At 50.0% G+C, this 20,876-nt stretch overlaps 1 protein-coding gene, 1 long non-coding RNA gene and 3 other non-coding genes across 5 annotated transcripts; all 5 read right to left on the bottom strand.

Annotated features, from left to right (window-relative positions):
- Nucleotides 1–1,141: 1,141 nt before the first annotated feature.
- LOC127199900 (uncharacterized) lies at nucleotides 1,142–2,859 on the bottom strand. The gene is made up of 2 exons (XR_007832017.1): nucleotides 2,823–2,859; nucleotides 1,142–1,426 (listed from the first exon to the last, which is right to left on the bottom strand). It is a non-coding gene; the product is annotated as an uncharacterized LOC127199900 (long non-coding RNA).
- On the bottom strand, nucleotides 2,516–2,592 carry LOC127200878 (small nucleolar RNA R38). The gene has a single exon (XR_007832099.1). It is a non-coding gene; the product is annotated as a small nucleolar RNA R38 (small nucleolar RNA).
- Nucleotides 2,860–3,038: 179 nt separating the features above from the next.
- LOC127200879 (small nucleolar RNA R38) lies at nucleotides 3,039–3,118 on the bottom strand. Its single transcript, XR_007832100.1, has one exon. It is a non-coding gene; the product is annotated as a small nucleolar RNA R38 (small nucleolar RNA).
- Nucleotides 3,119–4,909: 1,791 nt separating this feature from the next.
- Nucleotides 4,910–4,987, bottom strand: LOC127200877 (small nucleolar RNA R38). Its single transcript, XR_007832098.1, has one exon. It is a non-coding gene; the product is annotated as a small nucleolar RNA R38 (small nucleolar RNA).
- Nucleotides 4,988–17,933: 12,946 nt separating this feature from the next.
- On the bottom strand, nucleotides 17,934–20,622 carry Prcd (photoreceptor disc component). Its single transcript, XM_051159104.1, has 4 exons — nucleotides 20,474–20,622; nucleotides 20,146–20,214; nucleotides 18,542–18,620; nucleotides 17,934–18,215 (listed from the first exon to the last, which is right to left on the bottom strand). Exons 1-3 carry the CDS (start codon nucleotides 20,542–20,544, stop codon nucleotides 18,599–18,601), a joined length of 162 nt encoding a protein of 53 aa, XP_051015061.1. The 5' UTR covers nucleotides 20,545–20,622; the 3' UTR covers nucleotides 17,934–18,215; nucleotides 18,542–18,598.
- Nucleotides 20,623–20,876: the final 254 nt, after the last annotated feature.

Raw genomic sequence — 20,876 nt, 5'->3', positions numbered from 1 at the left:
CAATCTGCGAGGATACCATGACACTTCTGCCTTGTGCTAGAGGCAGAATGACATTTAAGGCTAGATAATAGGATTAAGTGATGGATGACCATCTGTCTTGTGTTGGTAAAGTAGAAGACACAAACTGCAAGGTGGCTAATCTGGAGCGAAGGTGTGGAACTCAGGACAGACTACCTAGCAGGAACGCATGCAGCACCACAGTATGGGAGGTACCAGCAGTTAATCGCCTCACACCAGTTGCCACAACTGAGAGAAGTCCCACTGGAGATCTGTCACTCCTTGTCACCAACAGGATACTGAATGATGGACCCTCACATCATAGTTTCAATAAACATCAATTGAGGCAGTTCAGTTTCACGAGCTTTTGAAAGCTATTTCAGTCTCATCCAACTTATCTACCATACAGTCCCTAAACAGTATGAGGCTGGGGTGGGAAGTGGGTGTATCTAGGAACTGCTGGGCTGATGCCCTCAGCTGAGGACTGACCTTTGGTTCTGTGGTTTGGGAAATCTGAGGATAAACTCAAGTCACTACTGACCCAACAACTGAGCCTGTCTCAAAAGCAAACAAACAAACAACCCCCCACCCCAAACCTAATAGTGGCCATGGTGGCTCCCATCTTAGTCCCAGCACTGGGGAGGCTGAGACAAAGCCTGGGGTTACCATGGAACCACAGCCTCTTGCTGCCCCAAGAACAGGGTAAATGATGAGTCTTCCAGGAGTCCTGTCAACTGACTAACTTCACAGTGCGCTCAGTTCTTCAGACTACCAGTCCCTTCTAGGGTCTCATACAGCTGACCATATCAAGCACTTAAACCCCACATTGGCACCCCACAGGCCCCGGGCACCCTGACCCCATGAAGTGTGCCGACACATTAGCAGTGCTTCTATCAGTTCTATTATTATGTGTGGGGTGTTTTATGTGTATGTTGGTCTGTGCATCACATGACGGCAGCAAAGGGTAGGATTCCTTAGGACTAGAGCTACAGGTGGTTGTGAGCCACCATGTGGATACTGGGAATTGAACCAGGTGTTCTGGGAGAGCAGCCAGCACTCCAACCCATACCCCTGAAATTGTGAGATGTTAGGCAGCAACCCACGACATAAGCACAGATCAATGGAGAACATCCGATTCTCTGCATCCACAGCACTACTGAATTAAACTTTATTTTTGCTTCAGAACACAAAGCAAACCCTGACTTCCCAGGAAATCCACTGAGAAGTGCTTTTCTAGGCTCAGCACCCGCCTCCCCAGTACCCAGGCACCTTCACCAGCTGCCAAAGGCTTCCCAGGGTGACTGCAGACAATTGACTTTGCTGGCTACTTTTGCAGATCAAACTCCAGGTCCTTTGATGGTTCTCTCTTTCAGAGATTAAAGGCCGCAGCAGAGCTATACCGGTCTCTCTGGCACTACAGGGCAATAACCTGGGGGGGAAAACCAGCCAGCTAAGTGACTTAAAACTGAAACATTTAGGACAAGTATAATTAGTGCCAGGAATCCCCTCACTGCCATCTACCAGGCAGTATGTGCACTGAACACAGGCAGGCACTACCAAAGTTCCAATGCAGGATGATAACTAGGATTTTGTCTTTGTTTTTTTGTTTTGTTTTGTTTTTCCCCTCAAGACAGGGTTTCTCTGCGAAGCCTTGCCTTTCCTGGACTCACTTTGTAGACCAAGCTGGCCCTAAACTCACCAAGATCTGCCTGCCTGCCTCTGCCTCCCGAGTGCTGGGATTAAAGGCGTATGCCACCATGTCCAGGCAGGTTATTTATTTATTTATTTATTTTTTATTTTAAAGGAGACATGTTTCTGGAAAGTGACCAAAAACAGATTCTCATGGAATATCAGGAATATTTATATTCAACCTGAACCTTGGAGTCCCATGCAGGAGTGACCTGAGCCTCCACTCTGCTTTCCCTGCAGGCTGCTAGGGCCTTGTAAATCTCACTCAAATGCAGCTACTTTAGTGATGAACAAAAATGTGACCCTAAGTGTAACACTGCATATCCTAGTTTCCACAGAAAGACAGTTTATGGGTACTTCAAGCTGAACACAGGAATTACCAACCCCACTGCCACTTGTTTGTTTCTCTGGTGCCTGTCAAACAGCCATGACATTCAGACAGGATCTAAGCTGTACTGAGGAGGCTGCCAGGGTCATGGCACCTTTCTTCTTCAATGCCAGAACTGCTGCAGAGGCAAGGACAGTCACTAAGCATGCTCATGACAGAAGCTGGCACAAGCCTTACATTCCTGTCTCCTTCAAAAGAGCACATTCATTTTCTAGAAATATGTGACAAGCACCCTTTCATGCTCAAGTGAACACAAAATGAGTCCTGGCGACCTGCCCATTCCAGCTAACCCAGGGCTTTGCCATCACAGCACCCAAGGGGGAGGATCAGCAGGGCAACCAGACCTTTGGTTCGGAAGGCTGGCACACACAGCTCTCTGTGGAATCTATTCAACTTGATCCCTTATAAAGCTCGGATTTCTTCAAACATGAAGCCACACCCCTAAGCCTCAGAATAGAGTATTTTCCCTCAGTTGAAATGTTCAGACAGGGATAACTAACCATCCATCACAGGCTTATGGGCTTCTTTGGAATACAAACAAAATGGGAACTTTAAAAGTCACAAAGGGCCAGGCATGGTGATGCAGGCCTTTAATCTCAGCACCTAGAAGGCAGAAGCAGGTTGACCTCAAACTCATAGGTCTACATGGCAAGTCACAGGCCAGCTGGGGATGTACAGGAAGACACTGTGTCACATGGTTACAGAGGGGAGAGCAATTGCTTCATTTGTCACAAGGGAGCCATCTCACCCTGCACAAGCTGCGTGTGGAAGTTGTTCTGCTTGCACACATCATTCTGAGCCCAGCACAGGATGGCTGTCTGTGTAGCTGCTACAACGTCCCTTTCAGGCCTAGAAACTGAGGCTCAGCCCTGCACCTGGCGGTAAAAAAACACAAGGTTAACTCTAAAACACCTCACTAGAACTAGAAAGTCTCACCTGGAGTTGGCTTGGCAAGCTGAGGAGGCGGAGTCTCAGATATCCACATTCCACAGAAAGGCCTCTTGGCTTTCAGACAGGGATAACTTTACATCATCACAGACTCAGCCCCACAGCTCTGAGCATAAGAAACCGGGCATGGTGGCTCACGACTTTAATTCCAACACTCAGGAGACAGCGGCAAGCTGGCGGATCGCTGTGAGTTCAAGTCCAGCCTGGTCTACAAAGAGAGTCCAAGACAGCCAATCTAATTAGAGAAATCCTGACTTGAGAAAAAAAAAGTTTTAAAACAAGGAATTCAACCTGTGCTCCATGGCAGATTCAAGGCCAATCCAGGTTACATGGTTAAGACTTTGGAGTGAAAAGGGTCATCCTCTGCAGCACCTGTCTTATACCCAGTCTTTGATAAGTCTTTCTAGACTATCAATAGAATGCCTAAAATGGTACTTTCGGTGCACCTACCGAAGGACAGCCATCTGTCACACCTGACATAGTTTCTCCTTCCCCCATCAACATGTACAAAGGCAAGCATATGGCTTTCAGTTTTTTAAGACTGAGGATAATAGTGCAGACCCAGGCGTGGTGGTGCACACCTTTAATCCCAGCACTCGGGAGGCAGAGGCAGGCGGATCAATATCAGTTCAAAGCCAGCCTGGTCTACAAAGGGAGTTCAGAACAGGCAGGGCTCTTGTTACACAGACAAACCCTATCTCAAAACCCCAAAAAACAAACAGCCAGTGCTACTAATCTTGCTTTAAGAGACTCCCTAAACTCAAAGTAGAAGAGAGAGATCCTCAGATTCTTTCTAATTGCCTACTCTTAGATCCCCAAGATTTTTTTAAAGATTTATTTAATGTAGATGAGTTCTCTATCGGCATGCACACCTACATGTGAGAGGGCATCGGATCTCAGTATAGGTGACTGTAAGCTGCTGTGAGCTGAACACAGAACCTATGAAGAGCAGTGAGTGCTCTTAACCGCGGAGCCATCTCTCCAGACCTGACCCCCAAGATTCTTGATTCCAACCCAGAACTGTTTTCATTTACTGGCAGAGGCAGACCCAGGAGCTATGCAATGTTTGTGTTTTGTTTCTTTAGTTTTTCGAGACAGAATTTCTCTGTGTAGCATTGGCTGTCCCTGAACTCACTCTGAAGACCAGGCTGGCCTTGAACTCACAAAGATCCCCCCGCCTTGGCCTCCCAAGTGCTGGGATTAAAGGCATGTGCCACCACTGCCCAGCTGGAAATAAGTAATTCTAACACATTTTAAGTGTTCTGAGATACATCCAGGTTTGGAAACCACTCATCCTGCTTTACAAAAGACAAAAGGCTCTCTGCCAATCAGGCAACAGCCTAAATCTTTGGTTAATCTAAAATGCAATTTCTGGATGCAATCGAACAAAAAAAACACCATACAAAATGCAGCTCTAGCAACTGACATTTTGGGTGCCCATGTCCTTTGAATGGCAGCCCTGTGCCTTCAAGGATGTCCATCCAATGTGATCAGATGTCCCTTGAAGCAAACAGGTGCCTATGGTAACTTTGAGCTTCAGTTTATTTGGCAGCAGATTGAGGAACAATTCTGTATTCTCAAATGGTAAATATAGTTTGTGACAGCCCTAAGCTTACGAGCGGAACAGAACCGGTCGGTCCCTTACCTGGCCTATCAATCCTGCGACATCCACAACTCCAAATCTAACAGATCAATTCTCCCAGCCAGCCACACCCCTGCAATTCTATGAAGACGCTCTTACCATGCCATCATCCTGAAGGCCTTCTGAACATCTGTGACCATGTCTCCCAGAGCCAGCACGGCCAACCTAAAGCCTAATAAAGACAAGGCACTTCATTCTCACAGAGGCAACCTTAAGGTGTTTATTCTTAAAACAGGTCTTGGCAGTTGAACCTCAGTAAACCACGACTCTTCACAAGAGACGTCATTTCAGACAGGGATAACTTTAGATCATCCTCGGCTCAACAATCCCAAGCTCCTAAATCCCAGCCAACCCAAACTCTTTTTTCCAAGTCTCTCCCCTTCATTCCTGTCCATTCTGGTACCCGTTCGTGTCTAGAATGACACTTGGTGGCCCCAAATCACACCGGCACAGACCCTCCTGTGGGCTTTGAGTAGAATTCTTACCGAAATGGACTCAGGGCTCAACATAATGCATTCTTATACCTGAACTTCAGAACAGCCTGAGGCAGACGCCCACCATCTATGATTGATGACCATAGTAGGTCCGTTTACTCTCAGGGATCTCCAGCCATTACTTGTGCGACAGCGGAACCTGCAGCTTGTCTCCACAGGTGCCCAAGGCATGCCTTCGGGGAAGAAAAAAAAAAATCATGCCACGTTAAAACTATGGATTTTCAGCTTGCAATCCCGTTTTTACAATCTGAGGTCGTTAAGCAATGTCAAGGCAACCAGGGGACACACTTACTCACGCATTAAGGCTCTGGAATTAAGGGGCCAGCAGCCTCAATGAGACCCCAGGGCCACTGGGCTGCATGCTCTACACATGCCTGCTTAAGCTGGAAGCCTTCCCCCATAGAGATTGGAGTTCGAAGCCGAAAATGGGCTTCAACCCTTTCACATAATTTCTCAGTCTGGAAAGCATTTTCTTATGGAGTCTCAGAGCACCTAGGGCCTTTAATAGCAAAGGAAGAGCTTATCGTCGCCACTTCACCTCGGAAGACAACAAACGTGTCGACGGTATGTGTAGAAAAGTCTCATCTTCCTTTTTCCACAGCTTACCAACACCCAAAGCCCTAGTTTTTTTAGTGAGTGCACCACGGACCGAAGCAGCCATAACTTCCCGACACGCGGCAGAAGAACTCGGAAAGGGCGAGATTGCGCTTGCGCGTAGTCTTCCCCTCCTTAGGTCTCGCCGGAACTCTCGCGGTATTGAGGAAGGCCTCATGGGAAATGTAGTTCTAAAGCAACTGTTGCCCACAGTGGTTTGTCTCCTTTGCGTGAGTGAGAAGTGGGTAAGATGGTGGCAGCCACCAGGGGCAGCAGGAGGGCCGGGATGGAAAGCTTGAACCTTGGCAGTCCGTCGCTAAGACTGGGGAGGCGGAGAATGTTCGAGGGTTCAGGGACCCGGTGAGGAAGCTGAGGCTTGTTACTAATTCTTCTGCAGATTTTATCTAAGGTGGAGAGGTGTCATTTGCCCTGGGAGGGTCGCAAGGGACCATCAGCTGCTTTTAAGATGGGGGCGAGAGCGGATGCAGGCTGCAGGGGGCACTGGAGAGCCATAGGGGCGACCTTCAGAAGCACCAGAGGTCCCGCCTTCCAGTGCGTTCTCATGGAGAATAAATACGAAATCGTGAAAACAGCAGTGAGGGGCCAGAGACGGAGCTCGACGTTGTAACCTCCTAAAGCCCCAAGAGTTTCCACAATCCTTCAGTGACCTCGACAAAGGCCCTACAGAGGCTCCAGGCTTCCGTGCTGAAAAGGATTTCAGGACTAGCCAGTGTAAATTGCAGATAAAATAATTTTAATATGGGTATTTAGCGGAGGATTAGGAGAGATGAGACGCTCAGAAAGAACATAGCCCACTGTGGGAACGGGCTCAAGTGAGTGCAATGAATTGCCTTAGCGTTAGCGTGTATCCTAGTTTGGTAGCTCCCGAGTTACAGCTCAACGGTTGCTAGGAGACATCCCCTCTCCCCACTCTCTTGCTCTCTTGGTAAATGAGGTGGTTCCAGAGAAGCTTTGGGTGGAATTGTAGTCCAGAAGACAGCAGGGTTGCATAAGGGAATTAGTTTGTGCCCTCTTGTAAATGTGGTTGCTCTCTGGTGAGAGTCGCAGAAAATTGTAGTTTTCTATCTAGGAAGGGAGGAAAAGGGGCCTTAAGCAGTTGGTAATTGCTGGACAGTGGTGGCATATGTCGTTGATTCCAGCATTATGGAGGCAGAGGCAGGAGTATATCTAAGTTCGATGCCAGCCTGGTCCAGGACAGCCAAGGCCACTCAGAGAAACCCTGTCTCGAAAGAAAAAAGAAAAAAAAAAAAAAGTAGTTGGTAATTATACCAGAATTCTTTTTTAAAACTTATTTATTTATTGTATATGAGTACTTTATCTGCAGAAGAGGGCATCAGATCTCATTATAGATGGTTGTGAGCCATCATGTGGTTGCTGGGAATTGAACTCAGGACCTTTGGAAGAGCAGGCAGGGCTCTTAACCACTGAGCCATCTCTCCAGCCCTTATACCAGAACTTTTGCTTCTCTATTCGCAAGAAGTTTAACTGTATTCCCGAATAAGGGACCCCCTTTCCCTTCTAGTGTCCCCAAGATTTTTCCATGCCTTTCTATCCTTCCTCATTTTGAGTGCCATTTTTCAGTCACTGTCTTGGCTTCATTTTTAAATGGGGCAAAATGACAAGGCAGGGCCAGAACTTAAACCTATCTAGAAAGAGTCTAAATATGCAAGACCAAGAGCCTTGTATTTCAAACCCCCACTCCAGTCTCTTCCAATGGGACATTTAGCCTGTGTCCTTTTTTTTTATTTTTAAAATTATTTTTTATTATTATTATGTATCCTTTTTTATATGTGGCGGCCTGTTGCTGAAACATGTTCTTCCCCCACCCCACCCCCACCCCTACCCCCCCGTTTTTCGAGACAGGGTTTCTCTGTGTACCCTTGGATATCCTGGACTCACTTTGTAGACCAGGCTGGCCTCGAACTCTCAGCGATCCGCCTGCCTCTGCCTCCCGAGTGCTGGGATTAAAGGCGTGCGGCACCACCGCCTGGCTGATACATGTTCTTAAATGACCATATTTGCTTATATTTATCTCCTTCAGTTTGATGAATGCTTCTTTGTTTCCTTACCATGCTGGGTTTAGTGTTTGGCTGTGTCTTCTCACAGAATGTTCCAGCGAAAGAGTCATTAATTCATTCATCAAGAACGTAGACCCTTGAATTTTCTGTCTTACCCTTGAAGACAGTACATTCGCACCCAGCACACTTAAGTCATCTCATTTGAGACTTGCAGAGGGGATTCTGAAGAATCTGCCCAAAACTGCTTGTGAAACTTGTGGGCGCGTGACCTCCTGCAAACAAGGTGAGGATACAGTTGACACTTGATGGGATTAGCTAGGTGGCTGTTCACTATGTCAGGTCCTTTAATCCCCACAGTCTGTGGAGCCCTGTCATCAACCCACCTGACGGTTGAAATCACATCCTGAGAGATGAGGCACTGTTTAAAGTCACACTAGTGTCTGGCTGACTTGGTTTGATCTCAGCCCGTGGAGTTTATACCTTTACCGTTAAGTTGCCACATTACCATCGGTGATCCAGTATGGAAGAACTTTTAGGGGAGAAAAGGAAACCAGAGGAGGGTTTTTGTTGCTTTAAAAACTACATGTATGTGTATGAACATGTATCAGATGCACACGCATGAGTTTGCGGGTGCATGTGAGGTCAGAGGTCAACTTTGGGTGTCTTTCTCCATCTCCACCTTATTATTTGGGTCAGAGTCTCTCATTAAACCCAGAGCTTGTGGCTTTTGCTAGACTGACTAGCTAGTGAGCTCCAGGGATCCCCCATGTCTCCATTTCGCCTGCCTCCGCCTCCCAAGTGCTGGGATTAATGGCTTGCGCCGCCACCACCAACCCCCAGCCCCGGCTACACCTAGCTTCTTATGTGAGAGCTGGGGCTCTGGGCTCATGTGCCTTATTTGTGCAGCAAGTACTTTAGCAACAGAACCATGTCCCCAGCTACAATTTTTCTGTCTTTACAGAGGTGGTTGGAGACTAATAAAAATGTTGGCTGCAGAATTCTGAGCAGCTGCTCTGCTGGTTTGAGCCACACGGTGGCAGAGTGAGGGTGAGCACCCCATCTTCTACTGTAAGGCTTTGGGATCTAGCTGCGCTCTCAGGGCCCCAGGCTAATTGCCACCCAGTGTACAGAGAGACTTGTATTCCCAGCCCCTCACTCTGCCTGCAGGTCTCCGTGTGGGTTTCCCACCTGACAGGGCCCAGTTTCTCCTGCACAGCTCAATTTTACATCATGGAACCAGCCCCAGGCACATAACCAATGAGGATGCCAGCAGCAGCTGGTCAGTGGCCAGGAGGCTGGAGCGAACTCCAAAGGCCTTGTGCCTGAGCACACATGAGGCACAAGTGTGTGGGCACTCCAGAAATAACCAGAGAAGCTGCAAAGACTGCATCAGAATTCCTGAATGAGCAGCCAAGGACAGAGCTGTGCAGAATGAAGTGCTAATGTTGCTGTGATCTCATTTGCACTTGCTGCTGCCCAGAGTTAGTACATCTGAGTCTTATGCACAGTGGAATCCTATAGCCGCTCTACAAGGTCTAGGGGTGCAGATGACCGTTAGGTGAGACACCTCAATCCAATGCTAAGTGTTGGAAATGGACAAGCTGAATTTCCCCCAGTGCTGTGAAAGACCCCACACAGGGAAAATTTAGCCTGGCCTGCTGTGGCCAGCCAGTGGCTGACAGGAGGATTTAAGAAAGATGCAGTCTTTACAATATTGGAGTTCCCTTTAAAAGGGGATCTTTGATTTTATTGATAAGATCTTGAAGGAGGGTCAGTGGTCCCTCCAAGGAGCTGGCTGCTTATGCGTGGAGCACCCGTGGTTTCACAGGAAGTATGTCTGTATGCAGGCATGTTGGCGGCGGCTTGGAAGATGGCCTTCCTCCATCTTGTCTGCAATACAGTTCTAGCCAAGCTTGGAGAATTCTGGCTTCTAAAAACAAGAGCCTGTCTGCTGGCTCTGGGACATGGTAGAGATGTGATGCTCAGGCTTGCCGCGGCCGGCTGGAATCTGTGAAGCTCCCATCAAAGCAAGAGCCAAGTGCCTCTGAGGATGGATTGGAAAAAAGAACGGAGTCCTTGAGGCTGCTGGTGAACTGCTGGAGATAGCCGGGCTGGAACTCTCGGCGTTCATCTCTCGTTGGGTTAGAGGTATAGTTTCCCCTTTACTATTTCTGTACGTAGGCTCTGCCTGGAAAGTTCCAGCGAAGGCCGGGCACGGTCCAGGACAGCCAAGGCTACACGGAGAAACCCTGTCACGAAATAAAATAAAAAAGAACAACAAAAGTTTCAGTGAAATGCGGAACGTGAGGTGTAAGGAAGAACTGTTAGGCATCCTAACCATCCTGCATGATGGGGTCACTTCCCATTTCTTCATAAAGAATTCCCCGTGGAGCCCGGGTGTGGCTATGGTGGCGCTGCAGAGGCAGAGGCGGGCGGATGGATGTCTGTGCGTTCCAGGCCAGCCTGGTCTACAGAGTGAGTTCTAGGCCAGCCAGAGATGCACAATGAGATTCTGTCTCAACAAACAAACAAAAAACACACAGGAAGAAAAGCCTTCACCCACCTTATCTGCAAACCCATTTCCTCTAATAAAATTGCCACTTAAAACGGATTTTTAAGAATAAGCAAGTTTGAAGAATGTGCAGTATTGTCTGGACCTCGTCTGCTGTTTCCTGGACACGTCCCCCATTCCCGGAAACCCCTGCCTGCTCCACGCTGCGTGAGCTGCCTGTGGTGCCTGTCCCCTTAGCTTTGATTCCCTTCCCTTCATTGTCTTCTCTGTTTGGCAGATTCCAGCTTCTCTTAAAGGTCTGCTCTGTGTGCTCTTGGCTGTCACGATGCACCGTTCCCTGTGGTCCCTTTATTGTGGGAGGTGTTTTAGCATGTGCACTGTTCCTGGACCAGGCTGGAGGAAAATCCACAGCTCAGCTGAACCCAGCTTGAACAATTTTGGACAGTTTGCTTCACCTGTCTATTCTGCCTCTGGTTTTGGTTTTGGTTTTGGTTTTTTGAGACAGGGTTTCTCTCTGTAGACCAGGCCAGCCTCAAACTCACAGAGATCTCCCTGCCTCTGCCTCCCGAGTGCTGAGATCAAAGGCGTGCGCCACCACCACCCTGCCCTGCTGCTTTTTAAAAATATTTATTTTATTTATGTGCATGTGTGTGCAGATGCCTATGGAGGCCATGGAGTGTCAGATCTCCTAGGGCTGGAGACAGATGGTTGTGAGCCACCTGAATTGGGTGCTGGAAACAGAACCTAGGTCTTCTACAAGAGCAACAAGTCCTTTTAACTGCTGAGCCATCTCCACAGGCCCATTCCACTTTTATAATTTCCTTCCTCCCTCCCTTCCCTTCTGCTATTAGGCATGGAACCCAGGGCTCATGCAATCAAGGCAAGTGTCCTCTCCTTCTTTTTCCTTTTTTTTTTTTTTCAGTAGGGGATAGGATCTCACTAAAGTTGCACACCCTGGCTTTGAGTTTGTAATAAACTCTTCTGGTGTCTAGGATTAGAAACTGGCATCACATTTTCACATTTGCTTCTTCTTTTTCCTTTCCTTTTTTTTTTTTTTTTTTTTTTGGTTTTTGAGACAACGTTTCTCTGTGTAGCCTTGGCTGTCCTGGACTCCCTTTGTAGACCAGGTTGGCCTTGAACTCACAGCGATCCGCCTTGCCTCTGCCTCCTGGGTGCTGGGATTAAAGGCCTGCGCCACCAAACCCGCCTTTTTTTTTTTCCTAGACTGTGAGAAAATAATGATTAGCTCTTCATTCTTGTTTTGCTTTTAACTATGTAAGCCATCTTTATTGAGATATAAAATAAATCCAAACTGTACTATTGGACTCCATGAAACAAACACATGCTTGTAAGCACAGCCGCACTTGCAATTCAAAACGTTTTGGCTGCCCTGAGCACCCACAAGCCTCTCCTTATTGTCCACAGCCCCTTCCTGTGTCCAGCTGTGGCCTGAGTCGGGCTCTGCTCTGCTCTGCTCCCACCCTCTCACTATCAGTCTCTAGCATTGCGTAAATATGATCTCTAGTGGGCCCCTGGGTGAATACCTCATTTCCTTTTCGTTTTTTGAGTGTGCAAACATTTTCCACTGTGCAAGCCTACCTCAGTTTACCCATTGACATCTGTTGATAGAGATCTGGGTTATTTTTAGTGTGGAGCTGTTACCGGCAAAGCTGCTGTCAGCGCTTTTGTAAAATCTTTTCAGGGACATAAGTTTTCCTTGAGTTACTTTACAGGTCACCACTGCACTCATTTCCCGAGAGGTCACAGTGTAGCATGCGCCCACCTTATGGCACTGCGTCACCCTCTGGTTTTGCGCTTATTGGCCATAATCGTGGTTTGGTTTTTGTCTTTTGTTTTTTGGTAAAATGGTTACTAAAACCTTTCCTTCCCCCGTTTACAAACTGTACTAATTATTGAACTGTAAAAGATTTTTTTGTTTATTTTGGGTTTTCTTAGGTGTCCTGGCCTTGAACTCAGAGATCTGCCTGTCTCTGCCTCCAGCCTCCTTGAGTGCTGAGATTAAAGGCATGTGCGACCACATGGAAGCTCACATCCATCCATGATGTGATCTGATGTCTTCTTCTGGCCTGCAGGTGTACATACAGACATGCAGCTAGAGCACTCAAATATACAAAATAGAAGTAAATCTTTAAAAAAAGAAATATTTTATTTTTCTTTGTGTTGTGCATGTTAGTTCAGTCCCAGAAGCCAGAAGTCGCTGTGAGCTGCCTTGGGGTGCTGGGAACAGAATTCTGGTCCCTAGAAGAGCAGCTCATAACTGCTGAGCCAGCTCTCCAGCCCCTGAATTGTAAAAGTCCTTCATTCTAGTCTTTACACTGATTTATTTCTCTACATACTTACGTACGTACGTGTGTGTGTGTGTGTGTGTGTGTGTGTGTGTGTGTACCTCTGAGCCGTCTCTGTTCTAGATGGGAGTCTTCCTTACATCCTTGTTTTGTCTTGCTTTTGGGAAAGGTACACACTGGCTTGGAGCTTGGTGTGTAGATCAGGCCGGCCTCAGGCACACAGGAATAGACCTGCCTCTGCCTCCCAAGTGCACCTTGACGCACAGCACAGCTTGTTTGGGTGTTTGTTTGTTGAGGGAGTTAAGGGGGTTGAGAACCAAACTGAGGCTTTGCACTGCTAGCCCAGCACCCAACCCCTGAGCCACACCCAGCTATTTGTCTTCAGTTGCTTGTTGGCCGGTGTTCCCTCCCAGTCTTTGCAGTGTGTGAGTTGACTTCTGTTCAAGGGCAGTTGGCTTGCCTTTTGTGTGTTCTGTACCCTGTTGAATTGTCATTTCTGCCTCTGTTTCTTTGTGTCACCATGGGTGTCACACTGTCCCTTCACCTGTTCTGGTTTCCCCTTCCCTGACAAGAGATTGTCTCTGAGCAGAGGCTGAGATAGTCACAGCGTCACGGTCTTGTATGCAACCCGCTGTCACGCCTGCTTCTCACATCTTGTCCAGTCTCTGGTTGGATTTGACAGGTGCTCTGAATCTGTTTTGTATCCTGGCACGTAAATGTCCGTCACGTGGGCACATCTTTGTCAGCACCTTCACACATAGTCCGTCAGCGTCTTTCTCAGTGGGGATAACCTATAGGCCCCTGGAGATCATCTGTCTGGCCACTTCCCTTCATTTTCCTCCACAGCTTGCTTCTCGAGGAGCCATTAGATCTTCACACCGCAGCACCAGGCCATGCAGATTGACCATGAGTACTGAGTGGGGAAACTGAGGTCTAGAGAACAAAAGGTCATTAGAGTCAGCAGAGCTGAGCTAGTAGAACTAGGCCTCTTTACCAGGATCTTTCCATGCTCTGAAGCAGCAGGGCAGGGGAGGTGGCTAACCCTGCTGTGTCACTCCCTCTGCGCTCGCTATTAGTCTGTCATGGCGCCCCATGGCATGCTTGTAAATAAACAGTCAGATGAATACATGCTAACTTTTCAAGTGTGCTTATTTCACATGGTTTTTGTCCATGCATGTGATTGGATGTCTGTCTGTCTGTCTGTCTGTCTGTCTGCCTGCCTGCCTGCCTGTCTGTCTCTCTGCTCTCCTCTCTCTCCTCTCCTCTCTCTCTCGCCTCTCTCTCTCTCTCTACTCGGCCTCTCTCTCTCTCTCTCTCTCTCTCTCTCTCTCTCTCTCTCTCTGTGTGTGTGTGTGTGTGTGTGTGTGTGTGTGTACGTGTGTGTGTGTGTGTGTACATAGGAACAAGACTAGCACTTTGACCCATATACTCAGTCTGTCATTAAATCCTTTTTGTCTCTTTGAATTTTCAATGCCACACCTTGGTTTTAACTCCCCACTAGAGGACACAGGCATCTCACAGAGAGGGTCTGTGGTCTCTGTGGGTCCTCAAAACCATCTTACACTCCACAACCCTCCTCTTTCCTCTGGCAAACAAACAAATCAAAGCTGTCGCCTTCCTCAGGCCTCCTTCTCTGCAGCTGGGCTGCTGGCTGTCACCCTTTCCCCAGAGAACTGACCCTAGTCGAAGGAGGCAACAGAGTGGCAAGTGACAGTGACTGTGAGTGATGGCCTTGCTGTTTATCATCCCTGCCAGGGGCACTGATGGATCCTAAGGAGGCAGACTCTCCTTGCTGTCCTCAGCTGACAAAGCAAGGACTGGCCATTCAGATCCCAGGCTCTGGCCTGCCTTTGATGGACATGTGCCTGAAGAGAAAGCAGCAGGGATCTGTCTAGCAACCCTGGCCCACCTGCATAGACAGGCAGGCAGGCGGCTTCTCAGGTTCTCCAGGCCTTGCGTAGGTAAGTCACACCCTGAATTTCTTTGCGGCCCCCATCTCCAGATTCAAGACCTCTGCACCATAAGCTTTGGCATCAGATTCCCAGACACAGGTCCTAGCTTCCCTGCCAGCTGTGACCTTGAACAAATTCTGTGAACTTTACTTTCCTTATTGGGCAAATGAGGGTAACAACAGTTCCTGCCTCATCAATGAGACCGTGCTTATAAATAAGGCACTGGGCACAGTGCCTGCCATATAATAAGTATTTGATCCATGCTAGCCATTATTAATAGTATTATTGGTGTCATTAGCATTCTGTTAATGTAAGCCACAGCATAGCCACTCTGACGGTCTTGTTTTCTGGCTCACAAAGAGACAGCACTTTCCTCCAGCACAAGGACGCAGCTTCTCCCTAACAGCAAAGCCCTGCAAAGAGCACAGGGCAGGAGAGTGAAGTGCTCCGGCTGCTCTTGCCTGCCTCAATGGTCCCAGGGTCCACCTAGTCCAGTGCTAGCCAGCACCTCTGCCACATTCCCACCTCAGGACTGTTCCGAATGCATGCACTGCACGTTTGTGATGGGTGAATGCTCCCCCAGAGTCCTGTCTGCACTTAAAGGTGGCACAGATAGCGCCGGACAGCAACAGCTGCTAAAGTTGCTGGAACCACTACCTCGCTCCCCACACCATCTCATTTGTTCTCTGGTCATGTCCCAGTCTCCAGGAGAGACTGGTAGCATCCCTGAGTGTCAGCCACGGAAGTAGCAAACAGCAGCTCTTGCTGCCCTTGGCCACCCTGCAGCTCAGAGCAGCCTTTTCCCTGTCACTCAGGCTCTCAGCAGCAGAGAGATTAGCATTCAGACAAGAGGGAAAGGTATCAGGGCAAACCGCTCCTGACCTGGGCAGCTAAGCCTGTGACAGGAAGCTGTCCAGGCCAAGGCAGCCTTCTGCACACAGAGGGGCCCGGGATGGGTGTTCTCACCCACCTCCCGCCTCCCCTGCCCTCTGGCCTCTTCTCATTTGCCCATCCTCACCCAGCTGCGATGTATGTCGCATGGGGTGAGGCGGGGAAGAGCTGGAACAGCTGGGCGGTAGTTTACATCCACACGCTGGCAAAGCTACGACACTCCCATCCTCCAACCCTCAAACAAATGCGTGAGGAACTGGTGGCACATGCTGTACCTACCCAAGGTCACAGAGAAAGGAGGTGACAGCAGAGCCATGGGCCCTGGCTCCAGCCCCTTTGCTCTTAGGTCCCTGCACTAGCAGCTACCCATCTCTTCATCTCAGCTCTGCCAAGCTCCTGAATAGTTCGGTTCCTGTTTCCAAACCGCAACTACTCCTAAGGGTATGGGAAAGAGAAGAACCTAGCCTCTGTGAGGAAGTGTCATAGCCAGGATCTTAATGACAACCCTCTGTGCTCTAAAGATCCTTCCTTGACCTGTGTGGTGGGAGCTAGTGGGCTGAGGAAGGGGCCTCCTGTAGAAGAGTCCCTGGCAGAGGCAGGGCACCTGGGCAGTAGGAGCCTCCCCTCTGAGGGAAGGGACTCCCAGCAACAAGAGCTGCAAATGTGCAGACTGCACAGAAAACCTGGGATGGGAGAGGCCCTGGGAACAAGCCGAGCGTGGGCAGGGTGTGTGGGGAAGGTGTAAACACAGTCTGCTCCCACCAAAGCCAGCCTGCTCCCTGGGGGAGAGGACCCCTCCCTCTCAGCCCACATGGCACCCCAGCTGCCAGGTCCGAGGGAGTCACATCCCCCCCCCCCCGCCACCTCCTTCCCCACCCCCACCCTAGCAAGACCCTCCCCAGTCCCTGCCCTTCATCTGGACTGGCTCCTTAGAGGAGGTTCACGGAACAGAGCCACAAAAAGGTGCTGTCCTGTCAGAAGTGGGTCTGGGCTGGGAGCCAGCCCCAGTACCAGCTCTGTGACCTTGGCCTGACAGTTTCTTGGATCATCGGAAGGAGGCGGGCAACTTGGAATGGCAGAGAGCAAAGACAAGGATGAAGTGACGGGAACACGGTGAACAGATTAGAAAATGAACGCGAAGCTGGGATCAGAGACCACAGATGGAGGAGTACCTCGGAACAGTGCCCCGGCCATCACCCTGACAGTCCTGTCAGTAGGATGGTGCCTGCCTCCCAGGAGAAAAACAGGCTGATGGGAGCAGAGACCGGTGGCCATGGGTTCATGGCCTGATTCGGGCACTCTGTCAGGTTCTCTGCCCTAGTGTGACAACACACACACACACACACACACACACACACACCTCCTCCTCCTCCCTATTTGAGCAGCTCCCACAGAACTGCCTATGTACATACCAGAGCCAGGCTCCCTGCAGTACCAGCAACCCCTCCCAATAGGTAGCCTCCCCCACCAGCATTTGGTCCCTCAGCTGCTACATCCACTGAAGTGGAGCAGCACTGGGAACCTGCTATCTAAGGGGCTGTCTTCTGCCTCCTGAAAGTCAAGGGCAGAGGCTGGCCAGACAGAGGCATCCCTGCTGGGCTGACAGTGGGGAAGAGAGAGGCTTGGGTGGGGGCACTTTTGAAGATGAATGGCTCCCAGACGGTTGGGAGCAGCTGCCTGCAGGGTAAGGCTGGATGTGGGAGCAGGAGCGGAAATGTGCTTTTATCTTTGCTCTGGATCAGGCAGGACAGCAAAGAGAGAAATGGCAGAGCAGCTGGGGCCAAGGGAGGCCACCATGAGTTACTGGGTAGTCAGCACAATGACAAAAACAGGTGCCATGTTTTCCCCTTCCCAAATGCCGCTGCCCATTTAGAGCTGGAGCCTGCACACACACACACACACACACACACACACACACACACACACACACACATGCGCGCGCGTGTGCATGTGTGCGCATACAGACACAAAGCACATTCGGAGCACAAGCTGGTGTTTGCTCCCATCCAGCTTCGGGCAGACATGCCTACAGAGCCAGCTGGCCTTTCTTACTGATAATTTCAGGAGAGCTGCCAGTGACAGGGTGAGTCCTAGGGACTGAAAAGAGGCAGATGCCACAGGAATGAGCATCACTGTAGCAAAGTGACACAACCCAGCCCTGGACCACAGGGGTTTAACAGAATAGCTCCTGAGCTGACAGATGGCCAGGCTAAGCGTCAGCAAAGTCGGATCGGGGGTAAGCTTGGATCCCCCACCTAATAGCATGGTAATGGGCTTCTTCCTGTGTGCTCTCATGTGTGATCCTTGGATACCAGGACTACAGTCTGTGGGTTATGGTCAGGGTTGGATCAGAGTGTGGGAACCATCAATGATTAAGTGCAAGCTATCATTTTCTCTCTCTCTCTCCCCCTCCCTCCCTCCCTCCCTCTCTCTCTCTCTCTCTCTCCTCTCTCTCCTTGCACCTGGTCCTTGCTAGGATGCTGGGGTTCCCTACAGTTAACCTGGGGGACCCTGGAAAGTCCCACTCTCTGTGCCTTCTCCATCTTGGCAGTCCCTCAGAGCAGGAATATGGTAATGGGAGCCTAAAAAACAAGCATTTGTGTCCTTCTTGCCAGCGCCAGAGTCTTGACCTGTCTAGGAGCAGGCCTGGGACTGCCGGGGAAGATCCTACCTGCTCCGTGACTGCTTCTCCCATTCTTCCTCCTGCTGTTGCTTCTAGCCCCACAGCATCCTCCTGGGATAAGGGGTGAATCAAGACTCCAGCTAGAAGGGAAAGTCAAACATTCAGCGTGCTCTCCTATGCCCAGAGGTGGGCTGTATTTCAGGGTGGCCCATCCCAGACCACACCTCTCCCTGAGAAGGCTGCAGCACTGCCCTTAGGACATAGCTCACCCACAAGCCTAGAGCCTAGAGAAAAGTCTCAGCACCACACTCTTTAAACCAGCCCACCCACCACCCACCCACATCCACCCCACCCCATACCCATCCCGTGTCCTGAGGCGTGAGGACTGAAGACTGCCTCCCTTGCCCCACATGGCTGGACCACAGCCCTGCCCTCTGCTCTCCAGGGCTCCTGGTCCTGCCTTTACCTGTCTGGGCCAATGGGTCACAGTCCCCAGAGCTGAGCTGCCTGAAGAAATGAGGGTCTATTTCACAGGTCCTTTCTCCCTGAACAGAAGGAAGTACCAGAGTCAGAAGATGGAAGGGTTAAACTTGTCATGGGGTGGGTGGGGCGTCTCCTCTTCCTCCTACTTCCACTTAGCCATTACTCCCAGTCACCCCAAGCAGCCCTGTGGCAGCCTCCATCAGCTACAAAGCCAACAACCTTGTTGTCAGGTAACTAGGTGCCAAGGAGTTGAGAGTCACTGCCTCCTGCTGGCCAGGCCACACCAGACTAGACCTGCCCAGGTGCTCCCCAGACTTGGCCTTTTCTTTCCTGTCAGAAGTACTAGGCCCATTTTTTTTGTAGGTAAGATAGCTACTTGGAAGTCAAATGTTCCCCCATTCAAATCTTCCTGTTACTCAGTCTCCTCAGCCATTACCAAGTGATTATATGCAACTATGCCCTATTAAGCCTATGATTACTGAGAATTGTGTTATAAGGGAAGTCTGGGACCTCGGAGTGCTAACATATGCCTTTAAGCCCAGCCCTCAAGAGGCAGAGGCAGGCAGATCTCAGAGAGTTTGAAGTCAGCCTGGTCTACATAGCAAGATCCAGGACAGCTAGGGCAACATAGTGAGACCCCATCTCAAAACAATAAAAAATTAAAGAAAGAAAAGAGAAAAGTCCATGGAAGTACAAAGCGCTCATGGCTGCCCATCCAGGAGCACAGCTGGCCAGGACCAGCTGCTAAATTCCTCTGCGCTTCAGCAACCTTGCAGCAGCCACTGTAAACACCTCCAGCTTTAGGGCGCATGGTATGCGTTTCTCCTTCTGCACTGAGTAGCGCATGTTGGCAAGGACAGCCTTCAGTGGGCCCCGAATCCCAGAGCCCCACAGATTCTTTTTGCCTTCTGTTTTCACTAGAGTGAGAGTTGATTTTGAGATGTCACCCATTCTGGGGAGTCTTACACATAGATATTAAGTAGACACTGGTTTGCTTTTTTAGTATTTTAAGGGTCACAGCGGCCCCATATTGTCAAAAAGACCCTGGTAAAGCAGAGGAGGAAAAGTCTAGAAGAATGCATAACTTTGCCTCCCCAAATGCCACATTGCTTCAACCTAGGGAGGAAGAGTTAACTTTCTGGCCACTGGAGACAGCGTCCTGCCCGCAGGGGCTGCTCAGCCAATGGCACTCAGTGCTGATGATGTCATGGTCCTCCTGCGCCTTCTATTGGGGACTGGACAGCGAATCCTGCTGGTTCAGGGGAAAGGAGCTGCAGAGCCCACCCGTGGCAGAGGAAGGAGGAGGCAGCCGAGGTGGGGCCAAGGACAAGACCCAGAGCAGCTCCTACCTTCTCCCTCTGCTCCCTGCTCCTTCCAGAGAAGGTCCTCCTGGGGACTGCCCTAACCTCACATCACAGAAGCAAAGCAACATTGGTCCAGAAGAGGTGGGCCAGGACCCCGTCTCCCACCTAACTTGCCCACCACACAAGGGTTGACTATGGTGAGGGCTAGAACATGGCAGGCAGGCAGGCACACACACACACACCAATAGTGTCCGTGGTGCCACTTTCCCCAACCCTGACTCACTTGCCGGAAGATTGAGGGTCTGTGTCTGAGGTGCTCCCCACAACTGCTCCATCCACTCCCCTGGGCTCTCTGGAAGGGAAATGCAGGCAGGAGAACCTGTGGTAGTGCTCAGCCTATGCCCTCATCCCCCACCCGAGCCCCATTGCACCATCCAGAAGCACAGAACTTATGGGGCTGGCTGCCCTAACCCAGCCACCACCTGTCCTGAGAGTGATCTTCCCAGGATGTCCTTTGAATTCCTTCTCAGACCAGGTCTAGTCACCCTAAGCTTATCTGTAACTCTGCCTGGCAGTCCCTCCCACCCAGAACCCCGTCCGCGGTTTCTCACGGTTCCACCCGGTTGGTGAATCTGCGGCGCCACAGCATGGCCAAGCTGAGCAGGAAGAGAGTGGTGCACATGGCTCAGTTGCCCCATCCCCACCCGAAGACCAACTCTGCTGAAGGTGGGCCGGCCACGGGCGAGGGGCCGCAGTGGCCCTGCCACCTCTCACAAGCCACCGCTGTGTTTCCTGAAAGTTCCTGAGGACAGATTAGTCGGTTCAAGCTGATTAGTGGGGTCAGTAGACCTGACCTTGTAAAGAGAGATTAAACTCCTCGCCAGGCCCAAAATCTCCCCTCTAGCAAGAGAGTAAACCAACCTCCTTCGAGTGCCCGTCCAGAGTCTCTACCCAGAACTTTCGGTACCACCTGGGCTCCAGCCTTAAGGTCAGGCAGTAAGTGACTTACTTCCA

This window comes from Acomys russatus, chromosome 16 (assembly GCF_903995435.1).
Source record: "Acomys russatus chromosome 16, mAcoRus1.1, whole genome shotgun sequence".
Classification (NCBI taxonomy): Eukaryota; Metazoa; Chordata; class Mammalia; order Rodentia; family Muridae; genus Acomys; species Acomys russatus.
This window is presented reverse-complemented; position numbering and strand designations above follow the sequence as displayed.